The sequence below is a fragment of the Apostichopus japonicus genome, chromosome 19, assembly GCF_037975245.1.
Source record: "Apostichopus japonicus isolate 1M-3 chromosome 19, ASM3797524v1, whole genome shotgun sequence".
Lineage (NCBI taxonomy): Eukaryota > Metazoa > Echinodermata > Holothuroidea > Aspidochirotida > Stichopodidae > Apostichopus > Apostichopus japonicus.
In genome coordinates this window covers 17,456,862-17,476,986 of record NC_092579.1, presented here as the reverse complement: position 1 = coordinate 17,476,986, position 20,125 = coordinate 17,456,862, and the positions used below count along the sequence as shown (strand labels likewise).

Genomic DNA, 20,125 nt, shown 5'->3' with positions numbered 1-20,125 from the left:
GAATGGGTGACATGGTTTTACACATATACCCAATTAATTTTCATGTTCATTTTCCTCTGTACATGGTTACGGTTGACACTTATTGAAACACAATCAGCTTCTGGGTGGTACCCCAGCAGCCATCGAAGTGCCACACGGCACGTATCTTAAAGGCAAGACTGTCTCTCTGGTTGGTTTTTAGCACATTTCTTGTCAATACATTCCTGTCGCTCTTTGGTAAAAGTCATAAATATTGCCTCCAGAGAGTTAAATACATGATAGTTCAAATAAAGTTGACAGTAGTGAAGTCTTAAAGCATTTGTCCTTGTTGAATTGTACACTTCAAGGAGACGCACATCCAACAACGATCGTTATCGGTGAAAGCGATGGAGATAACTGGCCTCAGTCCAAGAACAATCTTCCTCAAACAGCTGTAAAAATCTTACTCCACTTGGGAGATATCACATACTTAATGTTTCTTCCCACACAAGATATGATGACTTGATCAAGTCTAAATGTGACGTCACTGAGTCCCATCTTCGAATTCTAATGTTTTCTTCACTCACTACAATTTTTCCAATCTTGAATTCTCTAATTGGGATGGATTTTGAAATTGTTGAATGAAAAATATTGTATTGAATGTCTAAATATAAAGTTGCATATCCAATACTGGCACTATATGACACCACTGATTTATGAAACGACTTTTGAATAAGGATATCAGACACACGGAACAATATTTTTCTAGTATGCTGATTGTGACAGTTGTTCTTCACAAAGATCTCTGACATATGTGACAAACTGGATGACGGATGTTACGTTTTTGTCCCATTAGTTGTAACACTCTCCAATATCTGCAGTGAACAGCTAGTTTGGAGAATCAGACCCCTCCGCTAAACTTGACATACTTTCAGCAATCTTTGAATTGCTCACCACTCCAACCCTCCCCCCCCCCCCTTCACTCACGTATAGCCTTTATACAATACTACATATACTTCTTGTAGTCTTATGGATGACTTAGTTTCGTTGGGTAGTATATTTTCAACACATTGAAAACTTGTTGGCACTCTAAATGCAGGTCATTAAAAAAAAATAACAGGAAAATAAAACAGACCTAACTCAAAATGGCGCACTCACGCCAATTTTTATGCCCCAACATGCTGAAACGAAAGCTGAATTATGATTGATGTCTATGTATGTTTAGTTTGATGTTATTTTTGGCAAAGGTTAAATTACAAAGTCATGCCCAATTACACGCAACTAGATATGATTCCTTGCTGCTTGCCGCGTCATCAAAAGTCATAAGTAGATTGTCACGCAAACGACTTTTTTTTATGCTTCATAAATTTTAAGTTGCACCATTATGGTCATTAGTATCGCCCTCAAATACGGCTAGAAATTCAAATAATGGCCACCCATCCTTGAATTTAAACAAGCATTTTACTGTCACTCCAAAAGTATATTTAGCCACGTTTTCTATTATAATGTCTGGAAATAGTTTGGAGAATCATAGCCGTGAGGAAGTTAATTTTGAAAGCTTAAAATAAGTTTCGCCCAATACTGATGATAGATAATGTAACCTCGGTCACTGTAGGCATGATAAACAATTAAGCTAATTAATTAAAGTGTATAGCCTACCATATATGTATACTTACTGTAATGTAGAAGGCTATATATTCAACACCTATTTTCACATGTGAGAAAGAGAAATTTGAATTAAATTCAGTAATCCATCAATAAATTGAAGATATGAGCCACTTTTTTTCTGAACGTAAATAGATTCATTCAGCTGCTCCACATAAATTTTATTGGTATCCCACCAGGGATGTATTATGTGAGGTGACTAAACGGGAAGGAACATTGCATGAACTTAATTTAAATGCCAATGTTCATCAAATAAACAACATAGAGATTGATAGGAACGATGAAAGGCTGACAATATATCTGACATAAGCCATATATTATTACGTCAAGAAAAAGAAAAGAGTTCGCCATTTGAAAATAGACGTAGAGAACATAAAACAGGTACAGAATGAGGTATGATAGCCTGGGAGTCACAGTGGTGTGTGTGTGGTGGGGGGGGGGGGCGGCATGGAGTCCCCGGAAGCCGTACACTATTCAGTTGATATTGAAGCACATAAATACGTACCAGAAAGAAGAATTGGGCCTACTTCGATTTTTTTCTTTCTTTTTGTAGATTGTGTTTGGAGCCCAGGTGCCACATTTTCAGGATTTTATGTTCCCTTGGGTGGTTTGGAAGTACGTGACCTCGACAAAACACTTACCATATAGAGCAATTAATCTGAAATTTCCCTAGATTGTGTCCCAGAACCCTGGTGGGGTTCGAGCGGGCGACGCCCCTTGAAGCCTATACAGTTTGAAGAAGCGAAATCAGATAAAAAAAATCTCTTATGTATAGCGATTTCGAAGCACAAAAACATGTTAGAAAGGCAAATTAGTCTCAGACTGTAATGACGTTTTTAAATTTTTATTTTTTAAGTATGAATTTCAGTATATTTTAGGCTTAATGATTGCAACTAAATCTATCGTACATTAATTGTACGAATGAACCTACAACCCTGACAACTCCCTGATTGTACAGTATATTGTAATGTAAGTGATTGTGGTTTATGATTAAATTTAGAACCGCTGTGCCACCTTCGTCGACATTCTTGGTAAACAAACTTGTCTCCACGGAAATTCGCACCGGTAAACTGACCTTGCAAGTATAAATTGGACAGAAAGAAAACCATATGATATCATGAACAGTGAGATAGTCACTGTAAGACTTCAATCTACACGAAAACTGCTCGTTATCCTTGAAAAATAATCAGTAAGGTAACGCTATGAAGAACGTATCGTGCAACTAGCCTAAGCCTAGATCTGACGTTAGGCCAGAGTGTAACGTTAGGAATAGAAGTAACCAAAGAACTATAACTATTTCTATGGGAGTAACTCAGCCTAAGTCATGCTAAGTTAAACTGGAGACTAGGGCTATGCTAGTAAGAGTAAGACTGTCCGCTCCACCACGAACAAGAAACGGTAATGAACACACCAAATGGATGGATAATAACCATTTCAATCAGATTTTCAGCTCGTTATTTTGGGTGGTAGGCTGAGTATTAGGGATCGAAGTGAGTATTCGCAGGGCAGCCCGGCGAATAACGTACACAGACACCTTATTCGCAGAGCTGTGACGATTTTGAAAATAGGTTTATTATCAGGTTTTGCTATTGATACCAGTGAGTTTAGGGGCCTTGAAAAGCCAACCTTTTGGGCCCAAATAGTCTTAGCCACTTCATAAGCTAATTTTTGGAACCCCAGCAGTTCAATTTTAAAAGCTTATTTTAAGGGAGCTTATCTTGGGATTCCCCAAAAGCCGACATTGCCTGAAAGCCAGTATGGTCAAGAGTGTGACACCCCCCCCCCCCTCCCACACCTTTACATGCAAATGAGCAGTCACTCTGCAAAAACAAAGGTGAAAATGAGGGATGACATTTTTTATGTTGGCAGTACTAATGCTAGACTGGTTCAATCTTAAGGTCCTAGGCTCCCACAACCAATCCTAACAGCATTAAGATAGGAATCCCAAAGGCCAATAAATTCCTCAAACAATAGGGGCTCCCAATTAAGACACTCAAAAAGATAGCTGGTGCCCAAAAGCAAATTCCAATGGCCCCAAAAGTTACTGAGCCTGTTAACCCAGTCTAAGGCTGCCCTGTGAATAAGGTGAATGTGTCTGGCTATTCGCAGGCCAGTCCTGCAAATAAGATGCTTGTGTCTGGTTATTCGCAGGGCAGCCCTGCAAATAGGGTGTCTGTGTCCGGCTGTTCGCGGGGCAGCCCTGCAAATAAGGTGTCTGTATCCGGCTGTTCGCAGGGCTGCCCTATGAATAAGATACTTGTGTCCGGCTATTCGCAGGGCTGCCCTGCGAATAAGGTGTATGTGTCTAGCTATTCACAGGGCTGCCCTGCGAATAAGCCCCACCAATATGAAACAAGTATGAATGATTCAGCCTGACACATGACAGACATGTATGACTAGTACTAGGCTAATTACTATCAACATTCAAAGGTTTATTAACTCTCTGTTAAGTAGCAACAATGTGAACCAGTAGCTACCTAGCAATTTGCATGGAGGGTGTGTGATATATTTGTCTTTTATGTGTTGTTTACAATGCAAATAAGCTACGTACATATTTTTCACAAAACTTTGTTATAGCCTTAAACTAGCCTCCATGAAAGAACCAGTGTAATATATCAATTTGTATTTTTAAGGCACTCTCATGAATGATTTCACTGTTTACTAAAATTGTACAGTAAATTTTAATGCATATGCAATGCAGGCAGTTTGTTCTTTATAAGAACATATATGCTAAGTGCCATTGTTACCATATGTTATATAGCAAGAAAGTTCTAGAAGGATGTGTCAGTTTTCCAGAAACCTCTTATAATTTATGCCTTTTTTATTTCTCCTATTTCAGTTACTGACATATTTAAAATTTCTTCCAGTCCAAAGAGGTCTGATAAATTGCCATTGGTCACCTACCCTTTCATGAGAAGACAAAAATGCCACTAAGGAACAAATTTTCCACCAAAAAGACACCGCCCAGGAGATCGGTCTCTCTGAACAACCTTAATAATTTAGAGAGTTCGATAAGAGAGGAAAACTATGGCATGAACTATGATGTGCCAAAGTTCAAGCTTGGAGGACATGAGTTTAAGTTTGATGACGAAAATGGAATGTGGGTATCAGGTGAGTAACAACGTGCAGGCCTGAGTCACGTGCAGGGATGTGCTCACACTGGGCGTGACTGGGCGGCTGCGCCCGGCAGTTCTGAATGCCGCCCAGCACAAACAGTATTTTAATCATCTCCGCCCGTCACGTTTATGATGATAATTTAACAAATTTTACCATAACCAAAATCTTGGAGAATACATGGCACAGAATAGGCAAAATAGCACAAACCTAAGTATACTTCCTGTGCAAAATTTGTCCAGCGGGGAGGGGGTACCCCACCCATGAGATCCCTCTCCAAGGGTGTGGATCACACTTCCGCACAATCTGCCCGGCACTCAAATATTCCTGAACACATCCCTGCATGTGGTATATTGATAGTTAGTATATATGTGCGATAGATGTGAGAAAACCTTACACACACAGAGAAATATTTGTGCCTTTTTTTGTTAGTCTTGCACTAGATATACTTCAAAAGAGGGTTCTGCAACAGGTCATGTAATTTCCTGCATGAATATTTTGATAACTAATAACTATTTATAGATTTGGTCCAGGATTCAAGCTGATGATACTAACAGTAATTTGAGGTTGGTGGCCCTGCGACTTGCCGTAAAGCCCTTCAAAATCCTCTGTTACCGAATTCAACAACTTTTCATGCTCTTTTAAATTAGTTGCAGTAGGTGACCTCATAATAATCTCTATCAGGGCTAAATATTGTCTGGAACATAACTAGTGGGGAAGGGGAGGGGGGTGGGTGTCACAGGGGTTTGTTAATGTCAAGGCGAACAGTTTTACAAACAATGTCATTAATCGTGCCTGTGTGCTGTCAGTTCTCTACATGTTTCCTCTTACTTCGGACAAGAAGATGCCTCGGTTTCCTTTTTAATTTAAAAAAATATTTTATTTGTATCGTTTTGAAAGCTTAAATATTGCCATTGGTGCCCTGCCATTTAAATTAAAGTCCAAGGCAATTTATAAGTTCACTAAGAAAGTTGCCTTGTCCCTCTTGATCGTTAATTCACACCTTATTTTGTTTTTAAATTTGTTAATCAACCTCATAATTCTTCTCCAATAGTGAAATGCCTCCCCTGGAAATTAATGAAGGAAATTGTCTCTGTTTTTGTGTCTTTGTAGAAGCAGGCAATAGCAGTGTTACTCAAAGAGAATTTGTAAAGATGAAGAAACAGAACCAGAGCCTTCAGGAGGAAAACAATCTGTTGAAACTCAAGATGGAAATTCTTCTCGATATGGTGAGTGTGGGAGTAAAGTTGGAGGGGGGGGTGGGGGTTTGATAGAGGATCTTAATTGGTAAAGATACTTGAAGAGAACAATATGTAAGTAGGTAAGTGTTTTCATATATGTAGGCTAAAGAAATCACTTGCTTGAAGTTATGGAATATTTGGCATGTGGGTCTGTTGATTATATGACAGCCCACTCAGCTATACATCACAACTTAAAGCACTCCACATTAAGGGGTACAGTCTGGAATAATTGGCATGTGGGTCTGTTGATTAAATGACAGCCTACTCAGCTATACATCACAACTTAAAGCACTCCACATTAAGGGGTACAGTCTGGAATAATTTGCATGTGGGTCTGTTGATTATATGACAGCCCACTCAGCTATACATCACAACTTAAAGCACTCCACATTAAGGGGTACTGTATGGAATAATTGGCATGTGGGTCTGTTTATTATATGACAGCCCACTCAGCTATACATCACAATTTAAAGCACTCCACATTAAGGGGTACAGTCTGGAATAATTGGCATGTGGGTCTGTTGATTATATGACAGCCCACTCAGCTATACATCACAACTTAAAGCACTCCACATTAAGGGTACAGTATGGAATAATTGGCATGTGGGTCTGTTGATTATATGACAGCCCACTCAGCTATACATCACAATTTAAAGCACTCCACATTAAGGGGTACAGTCTGGAATAATTGGCATGTGGGTCTGTTGATTATATGACAGCCCACTCAGCTATACATCACAACTTAAAGCACTCCACATTAAGGGTACAGTATGGAATAATTGGCATGTGGGTCTGTTGATTATATGACAGCCCACTCAGCTATACATCACAACTTAAAGCACTCCACATTAAGGGTACAGTATGGAATAATTGGCATGTGGGTCTGTTGATTATATGACAGCCCACTCAGCTATACATCACAATTTAAAGCACTCCACATTAAGGGTACAGTATGGATTAATTGACATGTGGGTCTGTTGATTATATGACAGCCCACTCAGCTATACATCACAACTTAAAGCACTCCACATTAAGGGGTACAGTATGGATTAATTGACATGTGGGTCTGTTGATTATATGACAGCCCACTCAGCTATACATCACAACTTAAAGCACTTCACATTAAGGGGTACAGTCTGGAATAATTGACATGTGGGTCTGTTGATTATATGACAGCCCACTCAGCTATACATCACAACTTAAAGCACTCCACATTATGTGTACAGTATGGAATAATTGGCATATGGGTCTGTTGATTATATGACAGCCTACTCAGCTATAAATCACAACTTAAAGCACTTCACATAAAGAAAATTAGAAAGCTCAAATTGGATTGTGAGTAAATTATACTACCTCCCTCATAGAATGTAGAGTCAGGATGCAAAATTAGAAAAAGTTCAATCGAACATAACAAACTATAAATTGTAACAACAGTGCTGATTACTCTTGAATGAGAACTCAAAGTTCAATTTATTTTAGTTGACCAGTGATCTAAGGGACTGATTACCAAGCTGCCAGTTATTGGAGTCTCATAGCTACATATATATCTATTTATGCTAATAATCTCCTAAACCATAGCAAAAAAAATTTGAATTTGGAAATTTCTCTCTTTCGAAGCTTGCGGAGTCCACTGCAGAGAAACACATCTTGGAAAAGGAGCTTGGAGATGGGACCTCTTGGAAGAATAAACGAAAGTGATGAAAAGATTGGGTGCAAACAACATCGATGATGGTAGCCTGATAATTGAAAGGGCTAGAAATCAAATGTTGCCATTTATAATAGCACAGGAGTTTGGCTGTGAACATCCATGGTAATATGGTACATACCACCAGCCTCGAGTTAAAAGTTTTGATGTGATGCAGATGATGGCCACCATAACTTTTCCAATTGATAAACAGAGTCCATCAACTCAATGGACAAGAAAACTGTTACTGCATTGGAAGCCTGGCTCCCTGGCTTAATAAAATGTTTCATGAGAAGTGCTGCAGAATATGTTTTTCTAGCTGTACAGTGTAGTTTATTAAATTTTGGATGTTTGAAAATCACTAGTCAAATTTTCTCTGAGTGGATTTCTGAGGGCCATAAGTTGAACTTTCAATTGCCCTTTGAACTTTAGCAAAATAGAATCTTAATTGGCAAATTTGTAACATTACATTTGTGGAAATATTTTAAGTGGTATCAAGACTCTTGGCAGGATAATCTTTGAGGTACAACAGCGTACTTAAAAGAAAGATTGACTGACCATCTAATAACAGTCAAATTTGTTATCAACTGTTTTGTTTTTTATAAAGGACATGTACTGTAGATATGCTTTCATCAATCTCAGTTGTGAGGAACATGTTTGAGGTTGCTTCATGTTGCAGTAAAAACACTATCGTCAGTTGGACTAGGGTCATCACGTTTTATGAAATACTCTTACAATTTAAGGAGGGGCCGCGAGGAGGGGGATAATAATAATTTGTTATCAATTCATGTGAAGTACCTACTCTCCCAGAGACATCAATGGTATGTGGACCCCTAGTATTTTTGTACAGGAATTGTCGGGACATACCTGCTTCCTTCAGTTATGTTCATGTAGAGGTTGAGCTTTTATGCAACTGTCACAATAAAGCCTTGCAGATTATATTTAGATAACTCTTGTTATCTATTGTGTAATGGTGTGAGGCATGCAGACCAAACCATAGATAAGTACGATTACATGTTTCAGAGATGTAACAACTTTACTAACAAGCAGGGATGACACTGAGCCGGGGAAAAAAAATCTGAAATTCATCGATCGCCGTCCTGGGGGAGGGGTTTAAGGGGAGGGGGTGTCCCCCTACCCTTGAGAACATTTTTGCCAGGTAAGGAGGGCTTAGATGCAAAATGGTGGACTCTAGATGGAATCTATCACATCACGTAACTCGCCAAAAAAGTGTGGAATTTCTGTTGTATAATATATCCATTTGCTTTTTTGAACCAAAAAAAGGCTTTTTTGCTTGCTCTGTGCTACTTGATTCCACCACTGGTCAAATTCGGTGTTCCATCCCTTCACAGTCCAGCATGTTCGGCCCAAAAAAAAAAATCAAAAAAAAAAAATTAAATCAAAAAACGCGAATTACAAGAAAAAACGCGAAAATGAAAAGAAAAATAATCGGAAATCCGCGTCTCCGCGGAAGAATCTCATGCCTGCTAACAAAACACTTCAAGTTCAGATTGAATTTAGCCACTGCTAGTGATTTCCCGGACTCGATTTACTATATAGTTTTATTTCGATGGTGGGGCAAGGTCCACAAACCTCTTAGTCACCTCACTTTTGAAATTTGGTAGCAGGAGTCCCTGGCATGCTTTGTTGGAATTTGTTATGCTTTTGTCTGTTTAATGCATTGTTCATGTTTCTTGATATGGGCTTTGCCAATCTGACCAATGTGGATTCCAATGTGACCTTATTTTAGCAACATTTTCAGGTAACAACAGTTTGCATTCACTTAAAAATTTTAAAATAAAGACAAGGTTAAATTTTTCACTTCTTAGTGGCAAACATCTGTAATGTGGAAGGAAAGGTTTTATTCCCAAGCTTTACACCATTTAGTTATGTTATAGTTTGGGGAACAGAAGGGGAGGGGGGGGGGGGAGGGTGAGGGTGAGGACAGGTCTTAGAAGTATGTTTGTGAGGTGCGCATGGAAGTCCATGTTGATATCAGTACTTCATATCATGTACTTCATATCATGTACTTCAATGAAATGACAAAAAAATTGTATTGAAATTAACAAAGTGAAAGTTTATTCATATGCACAGGCTCCTACAAATACATAACTGTTCAACTTTCCTCAGCATCAAGATAATGTGTCTGTTTATATTTCCTGGCCTTTCACACTATTCCGAGATCAACCAATGAGCACCACTTTCAGCGTATGGTGCAGAGATCAGACAAAGTCCATCAAGATAAAATATCAAACTTTGGAAGATACAGCTTCTTCTCAATAACTTTAATGACCAACTAAGACATAACATACAAATACTGTTTGCAAGAAATCATGATAACAAAGCCTAACTCTCTTTCCATCATAATTAACAGCAGCTGACTATATTTGCTGCAAAACTTTCTCTTGCCATCAAATACCATTTCAATAAAAACTATAACATTAGTGGGCTGTATTAAAAAATGTCCAAGCAGAGCCTTCATAGTTGCATTGCTTTTCAAACCGTGAATCACACTGACCAACCACACACAGTACGGTGGTCCCTTTTTCTATGCCGTATCTAAAAAATCGAGGCTGAAGTTATCATTTCCATTTATCGCTGAGGCTAAGTGCAAGTTTTTTTTTTGAGCAAGAGCAAAAAACACCATTGACTTTGGACAGAATTGTTATTATTAAAGTGACAAGAAAGAGGGGGGTGAAAATTTTGATATGGCTTTGAAAGGTTAGCAGCTTCTGTAACATTGTAATGGCAAATGTCACAGCTTGTAATTCCATATTAACATCCACTACAAGAAGATAAGCATAATTAGTAATCAAAATTATTATGACAAGTTTAACATCCCAAAATTATTTGAGGAAAAACATGAAAGTGGCGAGTATCCCGCTATTTACTATTTTCCAAGCAGAAGAGCAGGACAATTCATTTGAGTCAGAGTGTGTCAAGGAAACTTTATGAATATTAAATGTGTATCTATGAGAAGCTTCAGGCTTAGCAGAAGTATCATAAAATGATAACATGAAGACAGCACTGTCTGTAAGGTACAAATGGGGAACAATTTACCTGGTATGGGGTTAACAAAAATGCCAAAATAAAAGAGATCCCCTGGCTTTTTTGCCTACATGGAAGCATACTAGTTTTAATATTTTATGAAATATTATGCAATATTCAAGACATCTATATCGCTATAAATGTGCATGATAAGATGTCTGACATTGTCTCTTCAAGCAAAGGAAACAAGTTTTAATCTTCACACACATTTCTAAAGTTCAGCTGCAAACTTACCCTTAGCAACATACCACCATTCATTGGATTTTTGCATTAGGCCATTGAAAGGGGTCCAGACCGTCCAGTAACAATTTAAGATTTATTTTTACCAAGTACTCATTCAATCTTTCTTGCAATTAATATCTATCTACAATTTATGATCTCTCACTTTGCATGGAAATATCTGCAACATAATAGCCATATGTCCCCATATACCTGGAGTCTACCCATGACATCAACCATGCATGGCCAGTGGTCATATCGTTGGTTACTGATATTTCTATTTAGACAAGACCAGGTGACATCATGTACCAAATAGCATAACATTTGTGGTTCGACTCAGAAATTTGAAACTTTGATAGACATTAAAGTAGGTGGTGTATTGATATAGATCTCTTTCTCGCATATATCCAGGCTAGTCACATAGTGACATAATCCTATCCCAGGAGTTACCAAGACCTTGGCCTTCTCTTTCATTCATCAGCTACATCATGTGTCATTACCTCCCTGGGGTTGGTTGTGCTACAGCAGTACCTGGGATCGGGGGTGTCATCCCACCTGGAATTAACCCGCCTGGAGCTCCGGCAGCATTGGGTCCTAAAAGAATCTGAAAGATTTCAAATAAAAGCTGGTATGTGAGTGATCTTTTGAATGAAGACAAAAATCACAAGCAGTTGCCATTTGCAGAGGGCTTTTCCTACTAGATGAAATACAGTTACTACTGCCATCTTAAAGGCAGCTGGTAATGTGGTAATATACTTGAAGCATAGCTACTCTCACCCTGAAATACAACCACCTTTCAACATTGACAATTAAACTTCCCATGATGGAATACAATGTCAGCAGTACAGGACAAAAGAATCTTCTTTCAATTTTGAGGACTGGGTTAATAATGTCACCACAGAACTTGGCTGTACTGTACCTAATTATGAATTCTTAATTCTCTTACCAAAGTAAAGTAAAACAACAGGTTGGTAGTTTGCTCCTGTACTACTGTATACAACCGAACCATCATGAATTTTGTCAACTGTAGGCACTATGGAGAAAAAATGGCAGAAATAAAGGAAGTACAACATGTTTTCACGGTACCTGTCTTTGTTTTTGTATCTGAGCTTGCTCCATCTGTGCCATTTCTGTCTCGAATAAAACGGGCAATATAAGGATTACGAATGACGTTGTTGTTATCCACATGGCACTTCTCGTGAAGCTGTAGCCTTTCTTAACTCCTTGAAGACCCAGCTGGAATGCTACAGTAGAGGCATTCCTCACTCTCTCAGGAAACATTTCTGTTAAACCGACTAATCTTTCTGTGAGTGTCTCATCTTCAAACTCCTGGAAATGAGAGAACAGTGTCAATTCTATCAATATTGCTACATTTTTTACTAATTTAATGATTGTAGAAATAACATATAAATTCCAGGTTTTGGTCTGAAAAAGGCAAAGTATAATCAAGAAAATAAAAAGTTTAGTTGAATATTACAAAATTTACTTAAAATACGTATACATGTGATGCAGTCACTGTGTTAAAAGTCACGCAGTAGTTACCACACCTGTCATGCTATAACCATGCTTACCTTCATAAGACTGCCAGGAATAGAGTCAAGTGAGATAAAAAAATTCAGCTTTAAACAAATATAGCATGGTACAACATCATTTTTCTTATGAAATGCTTGATTCAGATTCAGACCCAGCAAAGTTTTTGCCATCAGCCTTTGATGGCTGGTGATGTCATCTTTATATGTACATTTCTTATTATCCTTTAACAGTTGTGGCTTTGTGTCAGGCTGTACAGCAGGTTGTCTCCCAATTGTCTTGTTGGTTGATATGGCTTAGAATGCCAGACTATATTCGGGACAGGAGTTTTACAGCCAATAACTTCTTAGGGTTCCAATAATAGTTAAATTTATCATGAAAAATCTTATCATTCAGAGGAAGAGGTATTTGCTGAACATTACCCACTGATTAAATAATATAAATAGAAAGGAAAGAACATTTATGATGTAGGCTGTCACATACACATACTGTGCCCTAGCCTAGGCCTACTGCATGAAATCATTTCCGGAGAGAATAGGGCAAGACATCATTTTATATCATTTCTGCTATGCAAATGAGAAGGAAATTCAATGGCATGTACAGTACAGAAACATTCAAATTACAGCTGGGTGGACTGATAAATATAGGCCCTAGGCCTAATGCAAACAGCCAGATCCTAACAATCATTAGGCCTAATGTTTGTTAGTCACATCATATTTGAGATTTACCTGCAAGTGTTGACAAGACCTCATTCATCTATGTTTAGCTTACTTACTATTTACACTAGCCCTGACAGTATACCAGGCCTAGTACTTACTATAGTTGCATATTCTCCCAGTAGGCTAGGCCTAGCTTAAACTAAACGTAGTAGGCCTAATAAGTAATAGTATAGCCTAGTAGTAATACAGTGGTAGTACTACTAATAAAGTAGGCCTAACTAGTGTAGGGTTAGGTATACAGTACATCAACATAGGCCTAACTTAGGTAGCAACGTTAGGCTATGTCGCATGGCAGCGACGTTTTCAGTTCAAATCATACCTCATCATCGTCAATTTCATCTTGGAGCAATTCAGGATTTGCGACCTCCATCTTGCAGACTGCCTTACAACACTTTAATTAAGATTTATTGTTCAGACCTGACAATCTTTTGGCGACTTTCACATGTAACATACAGGTAGACTTGACCAAAGTCGTTTCGCAACCTTTGAGATGAAGAGTATGTTGCATGGAACGCGAAAAATACAGTGCAAAAACCTCAGTTCAATAAAAACGAACAGTTAGTGCCGTTTATATGATGGTATATATTGTAATTTCAACCTTCAAAACAAGTAAACGAGGCATCGCATCTCTGCAGATTTTATGTATACAATGCTCTCTTCTTATGAAAGTACTGTTGAAAACTTCGAGCAAGGTTTGCAGGCTGAAATTTTAGATTTTTTTTTTTTTAATTGTTGAAAGGTTTTAAGAAATTTCTATTGTAAGACGTCAAGTTAATGACTCCGTCTTTTGTCATGTTATACCAGCAACCCAAAAGATTCAACTCGAGTTTAGGTTTATCGAGGGCCTATTTTATCTCAAGAAAGAAGGACAAGTTGTACTTGCAATTGTTTGTACTTCATCATTGAAGAAACCAAATATTTTGTTAAAGCCACTGTTAGTAAGTGCACTGCTTCATGTGCATTTCGTTTTTTGGGATACTACACCAATTTTGTGCACTACTGAGAGGCAGTGTATGATCAGTGGGGAGCATAGGATTTCTAAGGTTGGGGATGTGGGAGGGCAAATCCAAGATTCCCCTGACTGATTAGGGTAGGGGTTGAAGTTTCATGGAAGAGCCTGAGGCAATGATGTTTGATAGAGGGTTGCACTAGGGTCATTGAAACCAACTCCTCTGTAGGGAATTTCCTCCCAGATGTTATTTTTTTTTAAAAAGTGCATTCCGAGACATATCGAGATTATAATTTAAATCTTAGATCACTAGCTCCAAAAGCAAACTCCCCCGTGCTGAAAAATAATAATTAACTCCAAAATTGCTCCATTTTAGGTAGTGACCTAAAACTTTGTGGGCGGTTTATCAAGTGATTAACATTGGAAAACTGGGTTTGTTTATTGCAGCTATAGTTATACATAAAGCGAACTGACATCAGCTGCTTTCAGGGACAGTCCATGTACTGTCCCAGGCTAAAGCTGTCCTAGGGACAATTCTGGTATTTGTACGAAGGCTGTGCATAAATTTCAATTTGGAAATGTGTTTTTGGAGGTATCACAGAAACCTGAGCATCTGACATTTGTCCGGAAATCATAGCACCAACAAACACCACAGTACCCTCAATAGGTACTTTAAATACTCCCTGATGAGGGCGTCAACATCAATGTCGCATCCCCAGATATCTTTAAAATTATATGGTAACCTGATTATTCGTGCGCATAGGAGACACAGCCTGATTGAGCATATGAGCAGGTGTGGGTAGTACCTGAGGACAGGAATCTTGGGGGCAGACGAATGTACTTCCATTGCTGGGGTAATCATCGACAACACCAGTTGCAGTAAAAGTAACCTGCACTGAGCCCAACTGTATTATTTATCTGCAACACCCTACAGTTAGCTAACAGCTTGTCTTTTTAATGAATGTCAAAATTTTGATAATGTAGACCGTTAAAAAACACTAATATCAGTGCAGTTTGTTTTTCATATGACATGTTTATAATTTTTGAATGACCCTATTAACAGCCAAGGGTCATCAATTATATAACGTTACTGCACTACAAAGTCTAACCAGGGAGTCTGCTTCAACTTCCTGGTGTAATAAAACACAGACAATGACTCAGTTCCTCAGATGCAACACAAACTTACATTTATTGGTGGAGTGAATAGAATTTGTATAACAATGGATTAACATTAAGTTTTATTCCTGAACTGAGGAGCACAGGACTTTATTATTGATTTAGTCTTAAAGGAGTATTCCAGGGATTTATCCTCAAATCCAGAATAGCTTTAGAAACATGATTAGCACTCAAATTGTTCCTTTTTCTAGGACTAAAACATATCAAGACTAATTAAGCCAGTCTTCAAAAGTAAACAGGTAGTCTGTCTTGTAAGAAATGACAACCAATGAAGCCAAAGAATGGATGAACAAGTTCACTTGTCTTTCATCAAATGTATTACTTCATCTCATCAACCCCACTGTACAATTTGACCAACTTTAGAAGAAAAATCCTAGGATTTTGCCTCCAACATGCTTCCTTCTTGCCTCTTCGTGATCCATTATTCCAGCTGACGTTGTCAGCACAACATACCTGCAAAGAGAAACGACAATGTTCTTACCAGAGACATGATGTGGTACGGTAAAATAAATGTTACTTTCCATCCAAACACAAAGATATGACTGAGATTAGTGATTGGAATTGGTCAAGTAACTGCTCTTAGGTCAGGGTATTACTTTTGTGTTCGGACTACGTGCAAAATTTTGCAAATTTTGTCTTTTACAAAATACTTTGGTTTCTGTGTAAAAAGATATCTAAATTATACAGCAATTTGACCATTTAGCAAAGCTTTCCAGTATAAACTATTCCCTACAACTTCCTGTTTGCTAATTCCTTTGGCAATGTGTCTGTCCTTTCATGAAGCAAGTTACAACTAAACTGTATAGTAGTAGAAATTTGTTGTTTCCTAGTATTTTAACATGATGGTACTGTATATTGCACACATCTATATGTAGCATTTATGCAAAAACACAGGGGCTCATTCTGTGGCAAATCAACCATTTTCATAAAGAGGTACCACATGACCCTATCAGAATGCACTACTTCACAATGAACAGATACAAAAACAAGATCCAGAAGCCGTCATTTCCGAGATGTAGCTTGAAATTTTGGAACTTGAGAGTGTGATAAAGGGATATTCTAAACAAATTGATGAAAAAGTTTTGTAATAACTGTGCACCTCTACGAGCCTACATAACTATCAAGCCAAAGCCTCTTTGATTGGGATATTGTATGAAGCTTTTCTTTTCTCTTTGTGTGGTTTTAAAATTCTTTGAAGCATTTCTTTGACAAATTTTACCCCAAATTTCAGAAGTTGGCAGTAACAGATAGATTTTGGTATACTATGGAAAAAAATGTTCAAGGCAGTAGTAACACATATTTATCAAATTTTACGCTTTGAGACTTTAAACTTCCTATTAAGAAGGGACAGAACATCACCAAATGATGACTAGATGGACGTGAACTGTTTCTACTTTTCTTTTTTTACGCCAAAAGAGTCATAGTGATAGCCATTGTAAACAACATCATATAGCTTATAACTTTCATCTTTCAATATTGTTCTTACTAGTCTCAGTTTCTGTTCACGACTGGCTTAAATACAAACAAAAAAATTCATAAATTTCTAAGTACCCAAACTGTCGGGAAGGAAGGAGGCTGTTAGTCCACTGCTCGAGGTCTGGTATGGTAACATCAAACCTGGGGCTGATCACACCACACTGTGGAAGAAGGATGAGGAAAAGGTGTAAGCGAGACTGTAAACAATTATTCCAGAAATTACACTGACTGTTTAAATGTTGTGTCCGTTGAGCACATTATGATGATTCAGACTGCTAACAGAATAAAATAAAGAGCTTAACTGTGTTTTCATTACTACCAACAGATTTCTGTTGCAGACTGCTACAATGCCAATCATTTTCTGCTCATACAGACTGCAAAGAGTATGTTGTTAACTTTTCATTAAAACACAACTGGCGCTGGGCTTTGCTTAGACTGAGGGCTGCTGTAGTTTGAAAATTTACTCAAAATGCATGTGAATTTATAAACACATTACTGTATACACTAGAAGCAAATATCACAGGGAATCTTTTTGAATTTCAAACTGACATTTCCCTTTTCAGAAATGACACAGTGGGCTATATTCTTAATTTGTGAAACTTTCTTAAGTAGGTTCAAGGAAGAGTATTTATTTTCTGCTGCTTGAAATTAACAATAGGGAAATTCACAAAATTTTCAACTCTTAATGCAAATCAAGTGTTAACAAATACCAGTCTGCAAAATAGCTCAGGTCCCTCACCATTTTGCCTGGTGAAATTTCAAGGTCTTATCTGGCCCTGATGGGCTCTAAAGGAACTTGAATGTTTGCATAACAAGAGTCAACCTTACCTTGTTTAGCCTTCCAGTGAGGTTGACAACAATCTTACCACCTCGGTGATCATCAACAATCTCAAATTCCTCAATGTAGCCTGTAGAAGATACAAAATAATATAGACATGAACAAAAATAAACAGGTTTCTGGGCAATACATATTAATCACTATCATAATTACAGTAATAAAGACTTGATTAAAGGCATTGAAGACTCCCCCCAAACCGCGCTCTGAAAAAAATTGATTTCTGTTGCTTGCAAGTGAAGTTTTCTGCTTATTGCTACAAAATGCAGACAGTATTGAAACGTGATACCTTGTTATCTTTAGCTGGACCTGAGATGTCCATCGCTGTATCGTTTGTGCACTTTGCTGTGGGTATTGACCGCAGCTGTATGTACTGACTGTACACTAGTGTCTAATTACCGAAGGTAGCAAGCTGTGTGCGTATTTTCTGGGATCGATGGTGGTGTCTAACACTTCTGTTACACCTCATTCGAAACTAGGTCAGATTACCGGCATTAGATGTTTCTTTTTGCGAGAGTCTTCACACCCTTTAAGACAGTGAGTACTTCACTCCAAAAATATTAGGACTCACCCACGCTTAGACTTGAATGTAATTTATTGTGGTTTGCATCCATAGTATTATTTGCCAAGGTACTACCAGTTGTCAAGTTTAAAATAGATTGGTTAGAAAGATAACAAATATTGTGCTGTACAAAGCTTAGTAAATCAACAATGTCATTTCAAAACATGATCATAGATTTTTGAAAAATATTTCGGTGGGAGACGATGCAATACTTATATTATTATTGTAGAGAAAAATCTTCTACAACATTAACTTGATAACATTAGTAAATAACGCACCAGACTAGCTTGAAATTGCTTCAAAGAAGCCCCAAAAATGTCAGTTTAGAATCTGGTTTTGACTCCAGACGATAAGACCTTATTAGTGAGCAGCGATTTGTACTAGATCAGTTCTTACCGTGCTTCATCATCACAGTGAGGAACTTGACGATGACTTTAGAACAGGGCCGAATCATCACTTGTCGTTTGCATCTTCTTTCTGCATTGCAGATGCTCTTCAGAGCGTCTGCCAATACGTTCATGCGCACCATGGTGGCTGATAGGTAAGAAAAGATATCGGTAAAGATTGTAAAATCTATTTTTTTGCAGTCTAGAATAGGATATACAGTATACAGTGTAGGTCCAAGTCTACTGACAAAATGAAAAGAAAATAATGAGTTCTCAAAACAAGCTGCTGTGCACCTCACAGCCACTTTATTATCACAGTGAAAATACATGTAGAATAAGTAATAAATGTTTATCACTAAGGAGGAATATGAACAGTACCAAAGACTTGAAATAATTTTGGCAGAGCAGCCTATGCTACATGTGTGGTAGGCTGCAGTTCAGTGTATTAGTCATGAACCTAAAATTCTTCAGGATGCTAACAATAAATATAAATATCATCTAGACTGGTAACCTAGCTACTCTTTGGGTTGGCCTCATTGGATATACTTGTGGCCTGTAATTTGTATCCATGATAGGCTTACGTAATGCTTTGGATTCAGTAGAGCCAATCTAGCCTAAACCTTTGCACCAATTGCAGATAATAGTTTAAGGATCATTATGCATTCAGTCTTGAAGTTAATAGTCACAAACCCTTGATAGTGTTCCACAACTGTGACTATAACTCAAACTCATGTTCAACAAAATGACAATGTTCTGCACTAGCCTAGGCCTACGTTGTTCTCAAAATGTTTGAAGTAGTTAATGCAAGTTAAGTTAGTACCTCTGTCTTAGTGTAGAGTTTGCCTACCTGGCGAATCGATTGTTGAGAGACATGCTTTAACCCGACCAGGCTGTTATTGTCAATTGTAGCAAGTACTACTAGGCCTAACATTACAAGGGTAGACCTAGGCCTGACTTACTACTTAGGCCTAGCCTAGGTACCAAATTCATTGTTTCGCATTGACGCGCACAAGTCAGCATATATTCAAACAAAATTACATTCTTAGGATGCTATACATTCACTAGGATACCATTAAGTGTTTACCTCAACCCTATACAAACTGATGCTTCACTCCGACCTTACGCCAACATTAATATTTAGGTTAAGTGAGAGATGGAACTTGTTCCAGTTCACCTATCCTAACGTTATTCAATGTATGCAGAACAGAACTCAGTAGGCTAAAAGCTTACACGTTAACTGGCTATCACTTGCAAGCGAAGAGGAGCATAAATAAAGGAAGATTTGCCAAAGTTTACTGCATATAGAAAACACAAACTTAGTGAAACATTTGTAAAATTTATTAAATCAAGGTTGTGCTACATTTTCGGAGGGCATGTGATGTCTAAGGCAATGATTATGAAGGATTTAGAATGTATATTAAATTTCTTGCTTTACCGATGTATGTATAGGGGTTTCAAAAGGACGTGATTAGTCAGATGGCGGAATAATATCAAAATTGGTTATCAATTAAGGTAATTTTTTTCAAATCTTATATTCTTTTCTCATATAAATAATTATTTTCA

The 20,125-nt window shown here is 37.8% G+C and overlaps 3 protein-coding genes across 10 annotated transcripts; 1 reads left to right on the top strand and 2 right to left on the bottom strand.

Annotated features, from left to right (window-relative positions):
• The first annotated feature begins 2,547 nt into the window (after nt 1-2,547).
• Nucleotides 2,548-9,787, top strand: LOC139959337 (protein chibby homolog 1-like). Of its 8 annotated transcripts, none has more exons than XM_071956822.1 (4): nt 2,548-2,688; nt 4,463-4,734; nt 5,851-5,966; nt 7,596-9,787. In XM_071956822.1, exons 2-4 carry the CDS (start codon nt 4,548-4,550, stop codon nt 7,674-7,676), a joined length of 384 nt encoding a protein of 127 aa, XP_071812923.1. In that variant the 5' UTR covers nt 2,548-2,688; nt 4,463-4,547; the 3' UTR covers nt 7,677-9,787. The 8 variants fall into 8 exon arrangements, with proteins under 8 accessions (XP_071812923.1, XP_071812922.1, XP_071812920.1 ...); XM_071956821.1 differs by having other exon boundaries at nt 2,610-2,812; nt 4,491-4,734; XM_071956819.1 differs by having other exon boundaries at nt 2,610-2,812.
• Nucleotides 9,788-10,639: 852 nt separating this feature from the next.
• Nucleotides 10,640-13,680, bottom strand: LOC139959335 (mitochondrial import receptor subunit TOM22 homolog). The gene is made up of 3 exons (XM_071956816.1): nt 13,498-13,680; nt 12,016-12,258; nt 10,640-11,533 (listed from the first exon to the last, which is right to left on the bottom strand). Exons 1-3 carry the CDS (start codon nt 13,546-13,548, stop codon nt 11,426-11,428), a joined length of 402 nt encoding a protein of 133 aa, XP_071812917.1. The 5' UTR covers nt 13,549-13,680; the 3' UTR covers nt 10,640-11,425.
• A 1,922-nt stretch (nt 13,681-15,602) lies between these two features.
• Nucleotides 15,603-20,125, bottom strand: LOC139959336 (small ribosomal subunit protein uS8). The gene is made up of 5 exons (XM_071956817.1): nt 19,998-20,125; nt 18,573-18,710; nt 17,608-17,687; nt 16,855-16,940; nt 15,603-15,756 (listed from the first exon to the last, which is right to left on the bottom strand). The coding sequence occupies exons 2-5, from the start codon at nt 18,703-18,705 to the stop codon at nt 15,663-15,665; spliced, it is 393 nt and encodes a 130-aa protein (XP_071812918.1). The 5' UTR covers nt 18,706-18,710; nt 19,998-20,125; the 3' UTR covers nt 15,603-15,662.

Excerpts from the sequence above, each read along its gene's own strand:
- LOC139959337 (XM_071956822.1), top strand. The coding sequence starts at position 4,548 with ATGCCACTAAGGAACAAATTTTCCACCAAAAAGACACCGCCCAGGAGA. Across the intron at positions 4,735-5,850 it reads AAATGGAATGTGGGTATCAG|AAGCAGGCAATAGCAGTGTT; the intron begins GTGAGTAACAAC and ends GTGTCTTTGTAG. Across the intron at positions 5,967-7,595 it reads TGGAAATTCTTCTCGATATG|CTTGCGGAGTCCACTGCAGA; the intron begins GTGAGTGTGGGA and ends TCTCTTTCGAAG.
- LOC139959335 (XM_071956816.1), bottom strand. The coding sequence starts at position 13,548 with ATGGAGGTCGCAAATCCTGAATTGCTCCAAGATGAAATTGACGATGAT. Across the intron at positions 12,259-13,497 it reads ATGAAATTGACGATGATGAG|GAGTTTGAAGATGAGACACT; the intron begins GTATGATTTGAA and ends TCTCATTTCCAG. Across the intron at positions 11,534-12,015 it reads AGATACAAAAACAAAGACAG|ATTCTTTTAGGACCCAATGC; the intron begins GTACCGTGAAAA and ends GAAATCTTTCAG.
- LOC139959336 (XM_071956817.1), bottom strand. The coding sequence starts at position 18,705 with ATGGTGCGCATGAACGTATTGGCAGACGCTCTGAAGAGCATCTGCAAT. Across the intron at positions 17,688-18,572 it reads CACTGTGATGATGAAGCACG|GCTACATTGAGGAATTTGAG; the intron begins GTAAGAACTGAT and ends TATCTTCTACAG. Across the intron at positions 16,941-17,607 it reads TCACTGGAAGGCTAAACAAG|TGTGGTGTGATCAGCCCCAG; the intron begins GTAAGGTTGACT and ends CTTCTTCCACAG.